Source organism: Hypomesus transpacificus, chromosome 10, assembly GCF_021917145.1.
Source record: "Hypomesus transpacificus isolate Combined female chromosome 10, fHypTra1, whole genome shotgun sequence".
Lineage (NCBI taxonomy): Eukaryota > Metazoa > Chordata > Actinopteri > Osmeriformes > Osmeridae > Hypomesus > Hypomesus transpacificus.
Genome location: NC_061069.1, coordinates 6823249 through 6844351, shown reverse-complemented (window position 1 = coordinate 6844351; position 21103 = coordinate 6823249). Strand labels below are relative to the sequence as shown.

At 39.3% G+C, this 21103-nt stretch overlaps 2 long non-coding RNA genes and 4 gene segments (V, D, J or C); 5 read left to right on the top strand and 1 right to left on the bottom strand.

Moving 5' to 3' along the window:
* Window positions 1-4387: 4387 nt before the first annotated feature.
* LOC124472672 lies at window positions 4388-5613 on the top strand. 2 transcript variants are annotated; one of them, XR_006956646.1, is made up of 3 exons: window positions 4388-4719; window positions 4849-5388; window positions 5548-5613. It is a non-coding gene; the product is annotated as an uncharacterized LOC124472672 (long non-coding RNA). The 2 variants fall into 2 exon arrangements; XR_006956645.1 differs by having other exon boundaries at window positions 4388-5388.
* Window positions 5614-7543: 1930 nt separating this feature from the next.
* Window positions 7544-8639, top strand: LOC124472657. The segment is given in 2 exon segments: window positions 7544-7893; window positions 8000-8639. Coding segments are annotated over 2 exon segments (501 nt in total).
* A 403-nt stretch (window positions 8640-9042) lies between these two features.
* LOC124472667 lies at window positions 9043-10529 on the top strand. The segment is given in 2 exon segments: window positions 9043-9893; window positions 10005-10529. Coding segments are annotated over 2 exon segments (393 nt in total).
* A 79-nt stretch (window positions 10530-10608) lies between these two features.
* LOC124472661 lies at window positions 10609-11712 on the top strand. The segment is given in 2 exon segments: window positions 10609-10847; window positions 10963-11712. Coding segments are annotated over 2 exon segments (435 nt in total).
* A 1011-nt stretch (window positions 11713-12723) lies between these two features.
* Window positions 12724-13705, bottom strand: LOC124472675. The gene is made up of 3 exons (XR_006956648.1): window positions 13614-13705; window positions 13171-13271; window positions 12724-13037 (listed from the first exon to the last, which is right to left on the bottom strand). It is a non-coding gene; the product is annotated as an uncharacterized LOC124472675 (long non-coding RNA).
* Window positions 13290-13943, top strand: LOC124472663. The segment is given in 2 exon segments: window positions 13290-13402; window positions 13514-13943. Coding segments are annotated over 2 exon segments (426 nt in total).
* The last annotated feature ends 7160 nt before the right edge of the window (window positions 13944-21103 follow it).

Here is a 21103-nt window from a genome sequence, read left to right as displayed (position 1 = left end):
CAAATCAAATTTCAAATCAAATTTATTTGTATAGCCCTTTTTACACGCAAGCATGTCACAGAGGGCTTCACATGCGCCCATAGAACTGCCCCTCAACCAACCTAAACCCTCAAGGAAGACAAGGAAAAACTCCCAGAAAAACTCCCACCGGGAGAAAAAAATGGAAGAAACCTTGGGAGGAGCAATTCAGAGAGGGATCCCCTCCTCCAGAGACGGTTGGTAAGAGAGAGGAGCAGAACACAAGCTAAACATAGTCATACAGTGTCAATGGGTTTTGAAACACCAAAATCCATTGTTCGGCTTTATAGACGTTGGATGGGACCGGGAAACTCGCTGTTGGCCGTCATGGAGACTGGATTCCGGGTGACGACCTGGTTCAGCGTTGGCAGACCGACGACCAAGCAGGTCCTGACAGCTCAAACCCCCCACACCACAGGGAATGTGTGGGGGGGGGACAGAGAGGAGAGCAGGGATTAGAGAATGCCAGGAGCAGCTAACAGTTACAGTCAAAATAGAATGAGATCCCCACCGGTCAAGTGTGGACTAGTGCAGCAATTTAACAGAGCAAAAAGGGTATTTGATGCAGCCCCACACACCAAAACAACGACAGCCCCCCTCAGTTGGAACATGAAATCTGTTCCAGGGGAAAGAACTCTAAAGTAGGAGTTATACTTATACGAATAAGGATGAAAACAGCCAGTCCCCCGTTGTCTCCAACTAGTAATAAAAACTATAACAGTAACAATATACAGCAACGGAACTATAATAATAATAATACTAACAATATACAGTAACAGGTTTACTTTATTTGTAACATCTAGCTGGGCAATGTGAACATAAGCTATAATTAAAATTTAAAAGTTACATGTGATACACACATAGGCAAGCACACATCCCAGGTTTACATAGAAAGTACACACATACTTCCCTTTAACAATCATAGAATTGACTAAACAAGAACGTTTTTAATCTAGTTTTAAATGTCGAGACAGTATCAGCTTCCTTAATTGAGATGGGTAATTTGTTCCAAAGAAGAGGTGCTCTATATGAGAACGCCCTACCTCCAGCAGTTTTTTTCTTAACTTTGGGTATTACCAGATAGCCGGCATTTTGAGATCTTAGAGACCTTGCGGGGCAATAGGGTGCAAGGAGACCGGAGAGGTACAGTGGTGCCAATCCATGCAGAGATTTGTAAGTTAGTAGTAGAACTTTGAAATCAGCTCTGGCTTGGATAGGGAGCCAGTGTAAAAAGATAAGAGTCGATGTTATATGATCAAACTTTCTAGTTTTAGTCAATAGTCTAGCAGCAGCATTTTGCACCCGCTGTAAGTTTTTTAGGTAGGTAATTGGGAGGCCAGAGAACAACACATTGCAGTAGTCCAATCGGGACGTAACAAAAGCATGTATTAGTTTTTCAGCATCATCCTTTGAGAGGAATTTTCGTATTTTGGCAATATTACGTAGATGGAAAAATGCTGTTCTGGTGATTTGCTTAATATGGTACTCAAATGAAAGGTCTGGGTCCATTGTGACTCCCAGATTTTTTACCAGCTGGCTTTGAGATACTTTGACGCCGTCTAAGTCTAAGGTTAGATGGGATAAATTATTTCGGTGTTTTTTCGGACCAAAAATTTGAACCTCGGTTTTATCCGAATTAAGAAGAAGGAAATTTGCAGTCATCCAAGTTTTCAACCCGGAAACACAGGTTTCCATAGCATGTGGAAATTCTCCCGGCTTTATAGACATGTATAGCTGAGTATCATCTGCATAGCAGTGAAAATCTACCCCAAAACTTCTAATTATGTTTCCTAAAGGCAACATATAGAGTGAAAATAACAGAGGGCCTAAAACTGAACCCTGTGGTACTCCGTATTTTACAATGGAGCTCCTGGATGAGCAACCATCATAGTGGACATATTGTGATCTATCAGATAGATACGATCTGAACCACTGAAGTGAAGTACCAGAAATCCCAACATAGTTCTCCATACGTTCCAGGAGAATCTCATGATCTACAGTGTCAAAAGCTGCACTTAGGTCTAGAAGAACAAGGACAGAGCTAAAGCCAGCGTCAGAGGCTAATAATAGATCATTGACTACCTTGGCTAATGCAGTTTCAGTGCTGTGGTGAAGACGAAATCCAGACTGGAGAGGTTCATAGAGCTGATTTGAGGAGAGGTGCTCAGTGAGCTGTTTTGCCACAGCTTTTTCCAAAATTTTGGAGAGAGATGGCAAATTTGAAATGGGCCTGTAATTGCTAAGACAACCTGGATCCAGGTTTGGTTTTTTAAGAAGGGGCTTGATAATAGCTTGTTTGAAATCGTCAGGGACTTGTCCAGTTACAAGAGATTCATTAATAATACTAAGCATGGGCGGTCCAATAATATGGAGAAGTTCCCTACAAAGTTTGGCAGGGAGGGGATCGAGAAGGCAGCTAGTGGGTTTCGAGGAATCTATCAGCTTGATGAATGCTTCCATAGAAATAGGGTTAAAGTGAGTGAGAGTCTCAACATGCAGAATGCTGGGTACAGAGGGAAAATCAGTGTTGATGGCCACTCCTCCAGGACTAGTCTGTAGTTTGTCCCTTATTGCATAGATTTTTTGGTCAAAGAAATCTAAGAAATCATTGGGAGAGAGATCTGAACTAACACAGAGTGTACTTTTCTTAGTGAGTTTTGCAACAGTATCAAATAGGAACTTAGTGTTGTGTTTGTTCTTACTAATCAACTTAGAGAAATATTCTGATCTGGACCTGATGAGGACTTGCTTGTACTCTATTTGGCTGTCCTTCCAGGCCAGGCGGAAAACCTCCAATTTAGTGGTACGCCACTTACGCTCTAATTTTCTAGTGGACCTCTTGAGAGTGCGGGTTTCCTCTGAATACCATGGAGCCAGTTTCTTGTCTATTCTTTTCCTTGGTTTGAGTGGAGCAACAGAATCTAGGGATTGCTGAAGAACCAAATTCAGATCCCTTGTTTTAGCATTTAATGATTTATTCGGGACATCAAGTGCTTCTAGTGCAGCGGGTAGAATACTAGCCACAGTGATACAAAGTCTAGACAAGGCTGTACAAAAACATTTTCACCACAGATCCTTTGATCCCTGAACACGAAAAACCTATCATTCAACCACAATCTGATATCTCAGACGAATGACAACTATTCTGGGGTTGTCAGAGATATGTGGTCACACCTGTAGACTTTTTACCAACCACATTACAATGTAAAACACATTTTGTGTAGTGCAACTCTCTTGAGCCCAGGGGTGAATTTGAGAGAGAATGTTAGTGTTTTTGTTACCATAAGATTACATAATATGCATTGAACTCATTGATACACTCACATTATCTACTATTCACAGAAAACAATCATCAAATTGACAATTCTACTGAGTGTCTCTCCACTACTGTACACCAAACCATGAATCTACCATAGAACACTTCTTCTTTGGTATGTGTCTCCTTCTCTTGACTCTAGAGGGAGCTGCATGGCAGAGCGCTGCATACTATATAACATTCTGCTCAGTAGAGATTTGAATATACTCTGTTCTGCTTTAATGCTACAACCTTCTCTCTTTTCTTTCATTAACACAATGTTTTTTCATCATATCTTACTATTCCTATTGCTTGGTAAGTACAGTATGTCTTGCTTTACAAGTGATCTTGAAATATAACTTATTGTATTGTTCGATGAATTACCTGCTATTACCACTCTGCAAAAAAGTACCCATGATAGGCAATGTAATTTCATTTTAAACTTATGGGCATGATCAGATTTACAAGATTCTAATTTGTTCAATCATGCATGTTAAATGATCAGGACATTTATTTTCAGGGGAATGTTCGGGGGAAGTGATCACACCATTCACTGATGTTGTTCTGGGTTTGGAGGGAGACAGAGTCACTCTCTCCTGTAACTACTCTGGAACAGTAACCAGCCTCCTGTGGTATCTCCAATATCCCAGATCAGCTCCACAGTTCCTCACTATGGAGTATATGAACAATAAACCTGGATTCTCTGAAAAACATGAGAGAGAGAAGAAACATTATCACCTGGAGATCTCCTCTGCTAAAGTGACAGACTCTGCTCTCTACTACTGTGCTCTGGAGCCCACAGTGACAGGAAACTCAGACACATTGTACAAAAACCCCTTCGACCTTAGAAACAATGTCAACATAGTAAACAGAACACTTCTTTGATGTGATGTTTTGCATAAACAGGAATCCTAAAAGGGCTTTTTCACAATGAGAAAGATTGTTTTCATAGACTGATTTCAATGTTTTGCAAACATTATATTGACTTCAGAATTGTCAATTGCATTCAAGAAAGAGTACCTGTCCAAATGTTATCGGTAAAGGGATATAAGGGGCATCTTGGTGGTTCACTGGGTAGGGTCTGTACCATTCCGGTTGGGGCCTTAATGCAGCGGCCTGCGTTCAATTCTGGCTCAGGCCAGTCCCTTTTCACTTTCCTACATTTCCTGTCTACATCTAACGTCTCTGTCCAATAAAGCCCCGAAAAAGTCTCAACTATAACATATTTTTTTGGTGGGGTGGGTCCATGCTTAAAATCAGACCAACCACATTTCGATTGTACAGAGCAATGTTGGGGCAGGGCTAATTACATTTACTGTGACTTCCACCTCCCACAGCAACACTTTCAGCAGCCTGTGTGAAGATGGGGAGCTGCCTCAAAGTTCTGATTCTGATCATTACGATAGGTAAACAAGATGTAAACATGTGTCCTGGAATCCTCAGTATCACTAGAATGAACGCTATAAGCTACTCTTTTTGTTTCTATCAACAAAAATAATACTTACTCAAATACTTTTGTGATTTGACAAATGCAGTGGGTCTCCGAGTGTATACTGCCACGTGAAAGGAGACTGAATGGCAGTAATCCATGTATCCATTGCTAATGGCAGCTCAACATGGAGGTGAACACATTTACACATATTTGTCGATAACCACTCATCCAAAAAACTTCTGTCGTGACTCAGCACATCTCTGGGTCCTGGGCAATACACCTGAACTTCATATAGAGCCTTGTTCTCTAAATAATCATCCCACAGACAGACACACACACACACAGACGGAAACACAGAGATTCCTGCCTTCATCGTTACAGTAGATGCCACTTAATTACCATATTTAACAAAACTATTAAATACATCATTTGTGACTATTCTACTCATAGTTACACAGAAACAAGTTAAGCAACACTGAGGGGAGGAGCTAGATTCAGGAAGGATTTCTTAGACCTATATGAACCCTAGCTATTGTAGTGTCTAAAAGTATGTCAGTGAAGTTTAGTCTTGTTTGTTGTCATCCTGTTTCACAAAAGTTGATCATGTTTAGTTGTTTCATTTTTGTCATTGCTATGTTTGTAGGTAAGTGAAGCACCATTATAATAGAATGCTGTACATGTTTAGCTTTGCTATTATTTCGTAATTTGCTGGATAAAAAAGGGATTTAAATAAACCTTTGACTTTAAAGACCAATGTAATAAATGTGGATTGTATTTTATTACACACTGCTTTTTGTTGCAGGAAATGGTTCGGCTGAAAATGGAATTTATTCAGATAGTCTTGAGGAAAGGGTGATGTTTGGTGACAGTGCCAAGCTTTCTTGCAATTATTCATTGGATGGTGCAGGCAGTCTTTTATGGTATCGTCAATATCCCAGATCTGCTCCCCTGTTCCTCCTCCTTGTAACATCCTATGGATCCTCTGAGGAGACTGTAGTTTCTGCCACTCCTCCATACCCTCGTCTATCAGTTTATCTCAATAAGGAGAGGAACCGTGTGGATCTGAGCATCTCGTCAGCTGAAGTGACAGACTCTGCTCTGTACTACTGTGCCTTGCAGCCCACAGTGACAGGAAACTCAGACACACTGTACAAAAACCCCAGTATCTCAACACAAGGCACAAATACGTGATCTATAGAATAAAACACTTTTAATTCTTCACACATTTTACAGATAAGGCTGACTTTTTTTTTCTGTTGTTTCTTTGTATTTCAATTCAGAAATTAATTATCAGCAATTCTATATTTTTTATTATACAGTGCACTACCATTTTGTCAGATTGCAGGATTGCAACACATTGATGCAGTCACATTACCACTACTTAGCCGATAAATTATAGTTTTCAGTATAAATTAATTGATATTAGTCCTCTGATATTTAACTCCACACCAGGCACCAACCAACAACAGGTCAATTAGATATGTGGCTCCTCCTCTTGACTGTAGAGGGAGCTACTCGGCAGAGCGCTGCATACTATATAACATTCTGCTCAGTAGAGATTTGAGTGTATTGAATGTATTGTTCTGTCATTCAACTGTTGTGAGAAAACTTTCAATCTTTTTGTTCATTAGTATAATGATTTTTCATTCACTATTACTTTTCTCAGTGCTTGTAGGTAAGTAGTTCTATAATTGCTTGTAAGTAATGTTGAAGTTCATAAAAAACTAACAAGCATTATTATTGAAAAATGAAGGTAAATATGCTAAAAGTGGATAGGCATTATTCGATTTACAAATGTGTTGTAAGATAAAGTTGTTTGATCATGCATGTTAATTTCAGGGAAATGTTCTGGGGAAGTGATCACACCATTCACTGATGTTGTTATGGCTTTGGAGGGAGAAAGAGTCACTCTCTCCTTTAACTACTCTGGCACATCCCTCAGCCTTTTCTGGTATCTCCAGAATCCCAGATCCGCTCCACAGTTCCTCACCAGTGATCACATGAACAATAAACCTGGATTTTCTGTAAAACATGAGAGAGAGAAGAAACATGTTCACCTGGAGATCTCCTCTGCTAAAGTGACAGACTCTGCTCTGTACTACTGTGCTCTGGTGCCCACAGTGACAGGAAGCCCAAACACACTGTACAAAAACCCTGACATAGTAAGGGGGGAGGGGCCTGATATGTCTCACTTACAGTATTGCTTAGAGGAATGCCTGAGAGGAAAGACACATGCAGCAGTCTCTGTGAAGATGGAGACCTCTCTCAGAGTTCTGATTGTAATAATTACTACAGGTACACATGATGTAAACATTTGTTGTGGGATGATCACTATCAATACAGTCAAATGAACTGTCTGGTTTACTGGCAACAAAAGAAGAATACATATTTCTATACTGTATAATGATGTTGTTTTTTGCAGGACTCATATTTGGAGATCATCTGACCCCTGAGAAGACTGAGGTCACCTCCTCCGATGGAGAATCTGTCACACTGAGCTGCTCCTATGACACAAGCAGTAATTATGTTTGGCTTCACTGGTACAGACACTATCTGAATCAGGCACCTCAGTTCATGCTGTATAAAGGAGCCAGAGATTGGAGTCATCATGAACAAATCCCTGATACACGTTATGAATCCAAAACATCCAGGACAAACACAAATATTACTATCACAGAAGTGACTCTGTCAGACACAGCTCTCTACTACTGTGCTCTTGACTACACAGTGATACAAAGTCTAGAAGAGGCTGTACAAAAACATTTTCACCACAGATCCTTTGATCCCTGACTAGGAGAAACCTATCATTCAAACCATAATCTGATATCTCAGATGAATGACAAATATTCTGGGGTTATCAGAGAAATGTGGTCACACCTGTAGACCTTTTACCATCCACATGACTATGTTAAACACATTTTGTGTAGTGGGACTCTTTGGAGCCCAAGGATTAATTTTAGACAAAATGTTAGTGTCCTTCATGAATATTCATACAGCAAACTGTATATTGGGAGGAGCTTAAAATTAAAGCAGTGGTGGAAATTCTTCTCTGAAAACTGAAACGTTCAGCTTCCATTGTTGTTCGTTGGCTAACTCACTTCAAACATGTTCACTTTCTGGTTAGTTCCTTTATTTTCAGCTCTTAAAGGTAAATGATAACAACATGCATTTATTATTTAACCTGCTGGACGGATTCATTATTAGGTAATGAACAATACTGACAAAACAAATTATTCTCAATTTCATATATACAGGTTTCAGTAACGGACAAACTATCCAGCCAAACCAACATGAGGTCAATGGAGAAGAAGGTCATCATGTTACTCTGTCCTGCAACTACCCCTTAGCCCGCGATCTTCTATGGTATAAGCAGTATCCAGGATCAGCTCCCCAGTTCCTCCTACCCATCCTTCACTCCACTGGGACAGGAGCTGAGCCTCTGGACTCTCGCCTGTCTGCCAAACAGAACACAGAGAAGACCTGTGTAGAGCTGGAAATCTCCTCAGTTAAAGTGACAGACTCTGCTCTGTACTACTGTGCGCTGAGGCCCACAGTGACAGGAAACCCAGACACGCTGTACAAAAACCTCACTTTACCTGAAAGTGAATTCATGATCTGTCATTTCCCCTTTCCTTTGGTGATAGTTCCATCAAGTGGTTTCTGCAGTGTATTACAGAATGTCAAAAGTAGGCGTATTCTGACCCTGACATAAGAAACTGATTCATTTCCAAGAGTTGATGTGAGGGAAGATCACTGTTAACAAAACACCTTGTCTAACAATATGCATTATAATTTTTTGCTATTTTGCATGTTTATTGGTAAGAACTAATTAAGGTCATACGTGATGTATTATGATTATTAAAATATTTTTTACAAGGTCTGACATGTGCTAAATGAACTTTACTTTTAAATATCTTATTGTTTAAACAGGTTTGAGTGTTGAGGATACAATCACACATTGACAGAGAGATAGTGACAGCTGAAAAGAGCACTAGTGTTAAACTATCCTGCACATATAGCAGTTCTCTCACCAACGGTCTGTTGTAGTACCGCCAGTATCCTGGATCAGCACCACACTTCATCATACAAGACTATGCAGGGAGCACAACCAACCCAGTACCAGGACTGACTATCCGCAATGTCAAAGATCAGAAGCTTGTGGAACTTGAGATCTCCTCTGCTGAAGTGACAGACTCAGCTCTGTATTACTGTGCCCTGAAGCCCAAATATAATGTATTTTTCATAACTAAACCAGTCATACAGATTATTGTGAATTCTTTAATTACACAATGCCAATAGATGTATTCTTCATGGGCTTAACATTGATCTATGGAATGTCTTGCCTTACTTGAGACCTGTAATTCTGAGCAAGCTCCTCCTACAATACGGTCCTTCAGTTTCAGTGAAAGCAAAAGTATCTGACAATGTTAAAAACGACCTTCCCTCAGTGTAGCACACATGTACTATAAAACCATGAATCTTGCTCTAAACATTTTTGTTGTCCTGGCATCAACTATCTTTGGTATGAAAAAATGCTTCTGATTTTGGTTTTCAACTTCAACTGCCCATGTTTGGTGTATTTTTCTTTTACTGTGTGAATGTAAATATGTACATTTCTTTTCTCACAGAGTGCAGAGGACAAACCGAAAATGTGCGACAGTCTACAAGAGACTTGATCGCTGTCGATACCATAGGTCATCAACAGACATTTCTCAGGAATGCATGAGATATTTTAATCCAATTGAAAAGTGTAAAACGTTAATATTTTTGGTTGGTCTACAATACCAATACTCTTGACTAGAACAATTGATTGTAGGCCTTCTTGTGACAATATAATATAATTTATCTGAAGAACCTGGTAGGGGGCAGCATTTCACTGTAAAGTCCTCAGGCACCTCAATCAGTACTAGCTACCAACTAACACATAAATGCCAAATCAGTCCCTCCCTTAAGTTAACAAAACACGTTCAATCTGAAAAGAAAAAGTCATAGGCTTCACTAGATTTAAGTCTCAAAGCGAAGATGAGACATAAGAATTGTCATTTCAAGATTCATAGACGAGTGCATTCGCTCTGTTTCTCTTCACACCCATCCCACTAGACATGAAACAGTGGCTGGAGAACCTACTGATTCTTATATTATGTCTTGGTATGAAACTTACGATCAATTTAAACTGTGTGCCATTAAAATATCCAACAATCCTATGTTTTCTGTTCTTTCATGTTCTTCTTCTGACGCCTTTGTGTTTTGCTTCATTAGACTGCAGAGGAGAAGACACAGTTACTCAGATGGCTGGAGATGACACTGCTATAGAGGGAGAGACAATGACCCTTAACTGTGCATTTGAAACCACTGACAGAAGTCCATATCTGTTCTGGTACAAGTATGAAGAGAGGAAGTACCCTGAGTATATGCTGAAAAGTCAAGTTTTTAGTGAAGGGGAGAATGCTGAGGAATTTGAAGGAAGATTTGATGCTCATCTCAACGTTGATAGAAAAACAGTTCCTCTGAGGATCTGGAATGTGCAGCTCTCTGACTCTGCTGTGTACTACTGTGCTCTGAGGCCCAGAGTGACTGCATGTGCTCTGAATAAGAGCGTCTGCTAAAAATGACTAAATGTAAATGTAATGCAACTGCTCTACAAAAACACGTGGAAAGAAAGTGTCACAGTAGATCAAGAGAGAAGCATGGTTAAAAATTAAGTAATTCTTTTTTGCACAGGTATAGAAATTCAAACATCAGATTTCCAACTAAAGGAACCACAGTTCACAACAAGATAATTGATGTTTAAGGGTCAGTCAGTATTAATATATATTCAAATAAAGAACAAAGGTTTGACCAGTTTTAAAATTCTGAACGTAAATAAGTCTACACAGTTATTTTCAGAATCTGCAAAATGCAGGAACTAGGCCTGGGCAAAAATCACAGCTAATTTCCACACAGAAGAAACCTCAGAAAGAGGAGGAGATAAGAAGCAATGTATCTTCTCATGATACATGTAGGTCTCCACCAGAGAGTTTGCTCTCTCCCCACCCACCCATCTCAGTAAAGACATGGAGCACTGGCAGAGGAACCTACTACTGATTCTAACTTTATCTTTTGGTATGACACTACTATACCTGTAACTGTGATTAAATGTATTTGATGTTCTGATATATGATGCTTTAAATATTTTGGCTATTGAAAGTCATGATACATTTTTTGTCTCTTCTCCCAGAATGCGGATGTGAAGACACTGTCTCCCAGTCAACAGGAGTTCTGACTGCCACTGAGGGAGAGACAGTTAAACTTGACTGTAAATTTTACACAACTGATTCAAATCCCAGTCTAATCTGGTACAAGATGGAGGTGAAGGACTTTCCCAGATACATGTTAAGACGGGACAAGTACACAGATGGAGACAATTCCAAAGCATTTCAAAAAGAAAGATTTGACGCTCCACTGAACCTTGATGAAAGATCAGTTCCTTTGAGGATCCAGAGTGTGCAGCTGTCTGACTCTGCTACCTACTACTGTGCTCTGAGGCCCACAGTGCCTACAGGAGACACAGATCATGTACAAAAACCTGCTGTGCTGCACAACACAGGACAAGACAATGACTGAATATAAGAGTGCTCAGTCATATTATCACAATAATTGACACAATACGAAATCAAAGAAACAGCTTACCAAAACTATATAATATAATTACAATTAATACAGTATATTACATTGTATTTTTATCATCATAATTTAAAATTAAAAGTAATATAATAATATAGTCAATAAAAGTATTTGAAACAATTTTTGAACAATTATAGAATTTATAGAAATTATGGAATTATAAAACAATTTCCTGATAAGAATGTATATCAATGATGTAGGCAGTTGCAAAATTGACCCACCTTAGGGCAACAAAACTGTAAATCTTGAAATATTCACTTTCAAAGAAAAGTTCTCGTGCAGATAGCAGTTCAAATCAACATATGTGGTAGTAGTGGGGAGGGGGTGGGGAGTGGGTGCTAGTGGTGGGGAAGGGGAGGGAATGGGGGGTGTCTGTGGCATAGTAACGTGCCCCGCTCACAGTAACAGAGGAAGGACTGACAGAAGAGAGACTCATGCAGCAGCTTGTGTGAAGATGGAGACCTGCCTCAGAGTTCTGATTCTAATAATCACTACAGGTAAACAAGTGATAAAAAATGTTCCTGGAATTTTTAATCTCTCAATAAAATAAATAGAAGCTACTCCTTTTGTTTCTATCCACAGGACTCATATGTGGAGATCATCTGACCCCTGAGAAGACTGAGGTCACCTCCACCGATGGAGAATCTGTCACACTGAGCTGCTCCCATGACACAAGCAGTAATTATGTTCGGCTTCACTGGTACAGACACTATCTGAATCAGGCACCTCAGTTCATACTGTATAAAGGAGACAGATCTTGGAGTGGTTCTGACTATATCCCTGATAAACGTTATCAATCCACAACATCCTGGACAACAACTGAACTCACAATTTCAAAAGTGACTCTGTCAGACACAGCTCTCTACTACTGTGCTCTTTGTGACTACCCAGTGATACAAAGTCTAGAAGAGGCTGTACAAAAACATTTTTGCCACAGATCCTTTGATTCCTGAACAGGAAAACCTATCATTCAAACCACAATCTGATATCTCAGACAAATGACAAATATTCTTTGGTTTTCAGAGAAATGTGGTCACACCTGTAGACCTTTTACCATCCATATTACAATGTAAAACACATTTTGTGTAGTGGGACTCTCTGGAGCCCAAGTATGAATTTGAGAGAGAATGTTAGTGTCCCTCATGAATATTCATACAGCAGACTGTATATTGGGAGGAGTTTAAAATAAAAGCAGTGGAGGAAATTATTCTCTGAAAACTCAAATGTTCAGCTTCCACTATTGTTCGTTGGATAACTAACTTGAAACATGTTTGTCTTCTGGTTATTTGCTTTATTTTCAGCTCTTAAAGGTAGACAAAAACAACATTATATTATTTAATCTGCTGGAAAGATTCATTATTGGGTAATTAACAGTAATGAGATAAAAACAACTAATTGTTCTCAAATATCATATATACAGGCTTCAGTAACGGACAGACAATCCAGCCAAACCAACATGAGGTCTTTGGAGAAGAAGGTCACCATGTTACTGTGTCTTGCAACTACTCCTCAGCCTACAGTCTTTTATGGTATAAGCAGTATCCAGGATCTGCTCCCCAGTTCCTCCTGCTCATCCTTCACTCCACTGGGAAAGGAGCTGAGCCTCTGGACTCTCGTCTCTCTGCCAAACTGAACACAGAGAAGACCTGTGTAGAGCTGGAAATCTCCTCTGTTAAAGTGACAGACTCTGCTCTGTACTTCTGTGCTCTGGAGCCCACAGTGACAGGAAGCCCAGACACACTGTACAAAAACCTCACTTTACCTGAAAGTGAAATCATGATCTGTCATTTCCCCTTGCCTTTGGTGCCATCAAGTGGTGTCTTCAGTGTATTACACAATGTCAAAAGTAGGAGTATTTTGAACCTGACAAAGGAAAGAAATTCATTTCAGGGAGTTGATGTTTTGAGGGACGATCACAGTTAGCAAAAAAGCTAGTCTTGCAATATACACTATGATGATGATCTTTAAGGTTTTTATTTTTTGCATGTTTATAGGTAAGAACAAATTTAAGTCATACTTGATGTATTATGAGCAGTAAAACATTTTTACCATGTCTGACATATGCTAAATCTAATTTACTTTGGAATATCTTGATGTTTTCACAGGTTTGAGTGTTGAAGATACAATCACACCTGACAGAGACATAGTGACAGCTGAGAAGAGCACTAGTGTTAAACTCTCCTGCACATATAGCAGTTCTCTCACCAATGGTCTGTTGTGGTACCGCCAGTATCCTGGATCAGCACCACACTTCATCATACAAGACTATGCAGGGAGCATAACCAGTCCAATACCAGGATTGACTATCCGCAATGTGAAAGATCAGAAACTTGTGGAACTTGGGATTTCCTCTGTTAAAGTGACAGACTCTGCTCTGTACTACTGTGCGCTGAGGCCCACAGTGACAGGAAGCCCAGACACACTGTACAAAAACCCTGACATATTCAGGGGGAGGGTCCTCACATGTCTCACTCACAGTAACACTTAGAGGAATGCCTGAGAGGAAAGACACATGCAGCAGTCTCTGTAAAGACGGAGACCTCTCTCAGAGTTCTCCCTCTGATCACTACAGGTAAACATGATGTAAACATTCATTGTGGATTCATCAGTATCATGACATTCATTTATTGGCAACAAAACATTATTGGGGAGAGGGTGTTACGACATATTTATCAGATAACATAGGAACTGTGATTTGAAATGTTTCTTTACTGTTTAATGATGTTGTCTTTTGCAGGACTCATATGTGGAGATCATCTGATCCCTGAGAAGACTGAGGTCTCCTCCACTGAGGGAGAATCTGTATAAATTATATTCAAATGTACTGGTACAGACACTATCTAAATCAGGCTCCTCAGTTCATACTGTTCAAAGGAGATAGGAGTGGTTCTGACCATATCCCTGATGAACGTTATCAATCCACAATATCCTGGACAACTACTGAACTCAAAATGACAGAAGTGACTCTGTCAGATAAAGCTTTCTACTACTGTGCTGTTTGTGTCTCCACCCAGTAATACAAAGCCTAGAAGAGGCTGTACAAAACAAATGTCACCACATCCTTTGATCCCAGACTAGGAGAAACCTATTGTTCAAACCACAATTTGCTATCTCAGACACTTGTTTCATGTCTCATAACACATTCTGGGGTTATCAGAGAAATGCGGTCACACGTATTACAATCCACATTGCGATGTAAAGCTAGAGTCAATAGAAACGTGGGACATTGTCTCAATATGTGGGAAGCAGGACAAGGGATAAAAATGCTGTGCAGTCCTGCAGAAAGCTCCTGGTCACCCTACGTCCTTCCTCACTTGTCCCCTAGGGAGTTTGATCTTGGGTACCCTGACTCATACACGCAAGGGAATATGCACAGTAGTTGGCTCATACTAATGACCCGGTGACCTGATGAGCTAGACATGTTCAACATAAATACATATACATGAGATATACAGTACATATGGGATGTAATGCATGAAGTAACAGCAGAAAAGGTATCTTTTTTTTAATTATTCAGCTAGGTCTCTCCACTCTTGTATGCCTAAACTTTAACTCAACCTGGTTAAGAACCTTAAATGTGTGGAAACAAGATTCACCCTAACCAACATATTTTTTATATGAATGTGGAAAGATACATTCTGTAGATCATTCTTATCTAATCTCATCATATACTGTTGGAAAACAAACTATTACGTATTCTAAACACACAATATGCTGTTGCTATTATTATGCACACCCATCATCAGGTATGAATGTGTTTTGTTTTGCATGTTTTGCAACAGCATTCATTCAGTAGATGGCGACAAAGACAATGGCGTCTAAATGTAATGAAATTCTGGTCACTTGAAAAAAATACGACTTATCTGTTCATCTTTCACAACTGTATACAAGTATATCTGATTCATCAATAATTTTGTGAGTTACTTAATACAATGGATGCTCAGAAGATAATCTAAAAGGAACTGTGGTGGTTGAATGCTCCGACTGCATCTATTCCCTTTGTCATGTGTGTGTTTAGGGGTGGGTCTTACAACATGTCAAATACAAGAAGGCATTTCACAAAAGAAGTGTTCTAGTACTTAAAACATTTAGTATACTGATCAGAGAAGTTTGCCACCATGCTGATTCAAACAGTTCTTTTTATTTTAACACTTGCATGTAAGTCATCTTCAGTACAGAACCTTTATTTAATTTGTAATTGCATCCTTTCTATTCATCCCTAACAGCATTCATGTATCATGTCAACAAGGCTCCAACACTTGTAAAATTATATTTAATAATAATAATTGCAATCATTATGTTTTATTTGCAGGTGGGAGTAAAGGACAGACCATTTCACCAACCAGAGAAGTGGTAAATAGTCAAGAGGGTGATAATATCACCCTGTCATGTAATTACTCATCTGCCACTTCTCTCCTGTGGTATTATCACATTCCTGGATCAGCTCCACAGTTCCTTCTGCTCATCCTCCACAGTCGTGGGTCAGCAGTCAGAGCTGAGGGACTAGATCCTCGACTTGAAATCAAACGTGATCCAGAATCAAAATGTGTAGACCTGGAGATCTCTTCTGCAAAAGTGAAAGATTCTGGGTTGTATTACTGTGCACTGACGCCCACAGTGACAGGAAGCCCCATGGTTGTGCACAAAAACCTCCAAATCCCCCAGTGCCCCAAATGTGTGCCAAGTTCTCTATGCTTGCTTATACTTTGGCAACGTAATCTCAAAACAATTTGTAGTCCATTGGCCCAAAATCGGGCTCAAATGTCAGAACACAACACAACATTCTAAAGGTCTAATGTATTAATGGGGGATTGTTTAAATATGTACATAACATATTTTTACTCAAATTCAGACCATTTATTTAATTTAAGTGATGTGACATTTTAACTCAATAGTTTTTCTCCATACATTTTGTATAAAAGCATAAATGTTTCCTTATTTAAATGTTAATGTCTAGAAGGCAGTATATTTTTTTATTTCGAGTTTGTTCATTTAATCAGTAAGAAGCATGCTTGTTACAGTAGGCTACATGTGAGTTACCATGTAATGGCACTACAGCTAAGAATCTCTCTCACTCTGTCTCTCTCCCTCTCTCTCCCCCTCTCTATTTCTTCCTATCTATTTATGGTCAGGGTCAGGGTAGGCTATTTATAAACAGAAGCTAACATGGAGTATTAAAAAAACATAGTAAACCACTAACTAAGAGTATCTCAGCCACTACTAATTTGACCAGATGCACTTGTGTCATCTAAAATATCTACAGTATAGTATCTGAGTAGAATGACTATTATGCAGATGTCAAAAAAGAGGTGGTGATTTCAGGAGACCTGGAACCCAACAAAGTGCTATTCAGTGCTAATTCCTTGTAATACTTTCTGACCTTTATGGTTGCTCGCACATTACCCAAAATGTACCAACCCATTAACAACTGACCAAGTAATCCTTAAAATTACAGGTGCATTATATTGATTTGAGGTGACTGGCTCATTCCCACAGAGCTCTACCTCTCTTCCCAGCTTTGCACATTCTGGAATCAAGGCCCAATTTCTAATATTCTGTTCCATGGTGCTATGGATTCAACACTCTCAGTTTTTATTGGAAGTGTGTCAGTCATGATGTAGATGTGCAGGGAGTAGATCTGGGATCGGGGATTAAAGAAGCATGGAGTGTAGTCAGAAGTAGCTGTCGATGAGCCTCTCACCACAAGGGAGCCAGCGTTCTACGAGAACTTCCCTGACAGACTGTTTTCATGACACAGCATTTCTGAACAGTATGAGTGTGTGTGTGTGTCCCACAGAGCATTTTGGTCAAACTTGTCATGACTAAATGGTGGTGAATAAGTGAAGGCACTGTGAAAACAACCATGCTGTCTTCTTTGTCTTGCATACTAAAACCTTGAAGGATGAAGCCTACAGTGCACAGTACAGTACAGTACACAAATGCCCCCCAAAATGCCTTCAACTAAATGTTTTACCCCCTAAAACATCTACCCCACAATACAAACTTAAATAAACCTACAATATATTTCTATATTTCTCTTTGACTGACATTGAAACTGCTTCAATAGCAGCTTGGCTCATTTATATGATGAAGGATCATAAAGTAATCTATTTTTGGTATCGATCTTTTGCTTTCTCCTGTGACCATATTAAAAAGAGGTAAGCTTGCTTGTGAATCAGTCTCTGAGTACTTCTTGGAATTCTTGTTTTGAATAGTTTAACTCTGTTGTTGAAGTTTACAGCATACTTCAAAGAGTACCTTCCAAGAGAGTACCTCCCATGAAACTCATCACAGCATTGTTAATCCTTTATTGACCATCAGACTGCATCGCAGTGCAGAGGCACCCAGTGGTGGGCAAGCACAAAGTAAGTCAACACCCCATGTTTACCCCCTCCATCCTTACATTTCTGACATTTCTGACATTGGTGCTGAAATAGATTGACCACTGACATATTTGGACTGGAATACAAACCATGGACAGCCTGTCCATACTTAGCATACTTAGTGGACCCTTAACCTAGACATTAACTCAAGGGACATTTTTTACGGCTCAAATCAAGTTACCAAAAACCTGCTGATGTGTTAAATTTAGTTATACTAGGCTCTCATTAGATTAAACATTGTTTGTGACAGCAATATCATCCTAAATATCCCAAGCCCTGTTATTTGGATAAAAGCATTTAGTGTTATTGACATCCTCCAAATTGAGAATGTAAACGTGTGTAAAATAAGCGAACAACAGTATAACAGGTCAACTAATGACAGCTGTAAACTTTTTACTTTTATTTATTTTAAATAATAATAAAAAGAAATATCCCAGGGGAGAAAGATCTGAATTGTTTTCCTGGTTGCTTTCCATTATTTTAGGCAACATGTAGGGATCTTCACAAACTAGTGAAAGGTAACACATATATTTGCTTTGATGATCCTTGGTGAAAAAGTTCAACTGGTGCATAATAAGGTCTTGTAAGTGTTGATGTATCTACCTGTCCTGCTGTACTCAGGAATCTCATGTACAGATGTATGTGTAGATTAACTGAGTCATTCAACAGCATCATTACAACACTAGCGAACCTTGCAATGAGTGCGGCTAGGTTTACTTCGAGATAGTGGAACCGTTGGCGTTTTAGTCTATACACTAATATCTGAACATTCTTTTTGTGTATTGTGAATCTCTGACTGTTGTAGTCATTTCTTATTGTGTGTTTTATCTTGTATTTATCTGTCTTTTGAAATGTTGTGTATTGTGCTATGGACCGTTTTTTGTGTGTCTGGAATAAATAATAATAATAATTCATCTGGGAGGGAAAGACCTCCCAGAGACAAGGTTCGATGCCACCATCAGCCGAAGAACTGTTAAACAGAGTAAGACTATCTATTATCCCAGTTTAGACACATGTACAGATGCTACTTAACATAAACATTTCAAGCATACACCATGAAATAAGCTTGAGAAAGGCGGTCACTGACAGAAGTACATATGTTGTATCACTAGTAAAGGAAAAAAGAAAGACAAAATGTAGAAAAGAAAAAATACTAAAAAGCCCAAAAGCTTCATAATTGAAATTTGTGTTATTTTTTATAATTAAATTAAGCATGTGTTTTAGTCAGTTTTAGTTTTAGTCAGCCCATGTTCAGTAACTGACAAACTTTGAGTTTTCTTGAGGATGAAATCAATTGCAGCCAACCCTCTACTGGACGCTTGTGGTGATGCCAAGACTGAGGAATGACCACTCGTCTCTGTGTAATTTTTGAGGGTGAAAGATTTGTAAAGATTTGTACTGGACTATTACACATGTTATTTGTAGTATACAATGAATTAGTTTACATGTAGAATGTGATTCATAATTTTTTTTGATAATGTTTATCCAAAGCAATGTACTGTGGGGATTTGAATATGCAATCCCTTGATCTGCAATAAAAAGTTCTACCACTGGATACAAGATGAGGAAGTAGTACCTTGAAATGCTAGAGAGGAGGTCAGATGGAGTTGAGCTGACCATGAGCCCAGAGCCACAATTATCCACTACTCATGGATAAATGTTTACTACAAAGTCAAGGCTCTACCGAAGAGTAGTGAAGCGACGTGACCTGGAGGAGTCCACCCTGCAGCATGAGTCCACAGCCTCAGCCCTGAAGAAGAAGCAGGCTGACAGTGTGGCAGAGCTGGGAGAGCAGATAGATTACTTATGGCAGTGGTTCCCAAACTGGGGTGCGCTCACCCCTGGTGATGCGCAGACTGACCGCCGGGGTCGCACGAGATAATATTTATAATGGCGGGGGGAAAACATTGTCTCAGTATTATTATGTATTATTTTTACGTATTTAACTGAGGTAAACTTCACATGCAAAAGTTTTATTGAGAAATACAATTTCACATTACAAGCTGTAAATTACTCATAATTTAATTAAATTTTACAAGCACGTCTGTGTCACAATAGCCCCGCCCGCTATTATTGCAATACAAAAATGGAAGTTTAACCATAGTAAGGTGTTGGAGGGTGCGTGACAGGGGTCAAACACTAGAAAGGGGTGCATGCTGCAAAACGTTTGGGAACCACTGACTTATGGAGTACTTAAATTGTATTTTGTCCCCAACAGGAAGAAGCTGGCTCAGAATCTCCAGGAAGCTGAGGAGACCATTGAGGCCACCAATTCCAAGTGTGCTTCTCTGGAGAAGACCAAGCAGAGGCTGCAGGGAGAGCTGGAGGACCGTATGAACGTCTTAAATATCTAAAACATTAACAGTAAAAAAAGGAGGAAAATGCATAGCAGTTAGAGGTTAACCTGGTGTTTTCACTTACTTTCACATCCTTCAGAGATACCACAGTGTGGCTTCTGTTATATTTTAACCACTTTAAGCCTTTGCAGGTGACAGCTGCTCTTGATTAGATTAAAAAGCATGACAAGCATAACAGAACTTAGAATAACTTTTAAACATTGTAATACATTAATTAGATGATTTTTCAGCTAATTTAACATACCCTTAATCAATTTGGTATTTTACATACTCATTTTTTCATTGAGGGGGAGGAGTTGTAGTGTGATCACAAACATAAAGTGAACAGGAGCTTTAGGAAATGAAAAGTTATCTATTTCCAAGGCTTCTGAGATATCATACACCACGTCTCCTTTACATGGGTTTGTTGTCATATTTGTTGGTAAGTTGTAAAATAATTCATGTTTGGTTAATGGTCTAAAACTATAGCAGGCACTACAGAAATGGAACATGCCAGCAATAGGCCTGGACATTAATCATTTTACATTTGTAGAAAAATCTTAAGTTTAGCAAAATGTCTTTCATGCTTTCTTGAGAAAGGTACCAGTATTTGTTCCCTCCATAAAGAACAAATCATAATATGATTTCCTTTTCTGCCTATGACATGCTTTCAGTTTTTTTGTAGTTCATTCCCTGGTTAAAGTACTCTTGATCACATCTGGCAATGTTCTGACAAAGCATGTCAAAAGAGCATCAGGACCCAGTCTGAGAATCAGATACCTTTGGTTGAAGCACCTAACCAGGTGTGGACTAAATATTTTTGCTGCTAGCACTGGAACCCATGAGAACGACATCCTGTCTGGGTCCCCTTGAGCAGGAGTTGTTGGCAGCCAGGGAAATTAACTCCCCTTCACTTAAGTTCTCACAATGAGAGCCAGCCAAGCACATTCTACTTTGGCCTCTTCTTCCTTTCACA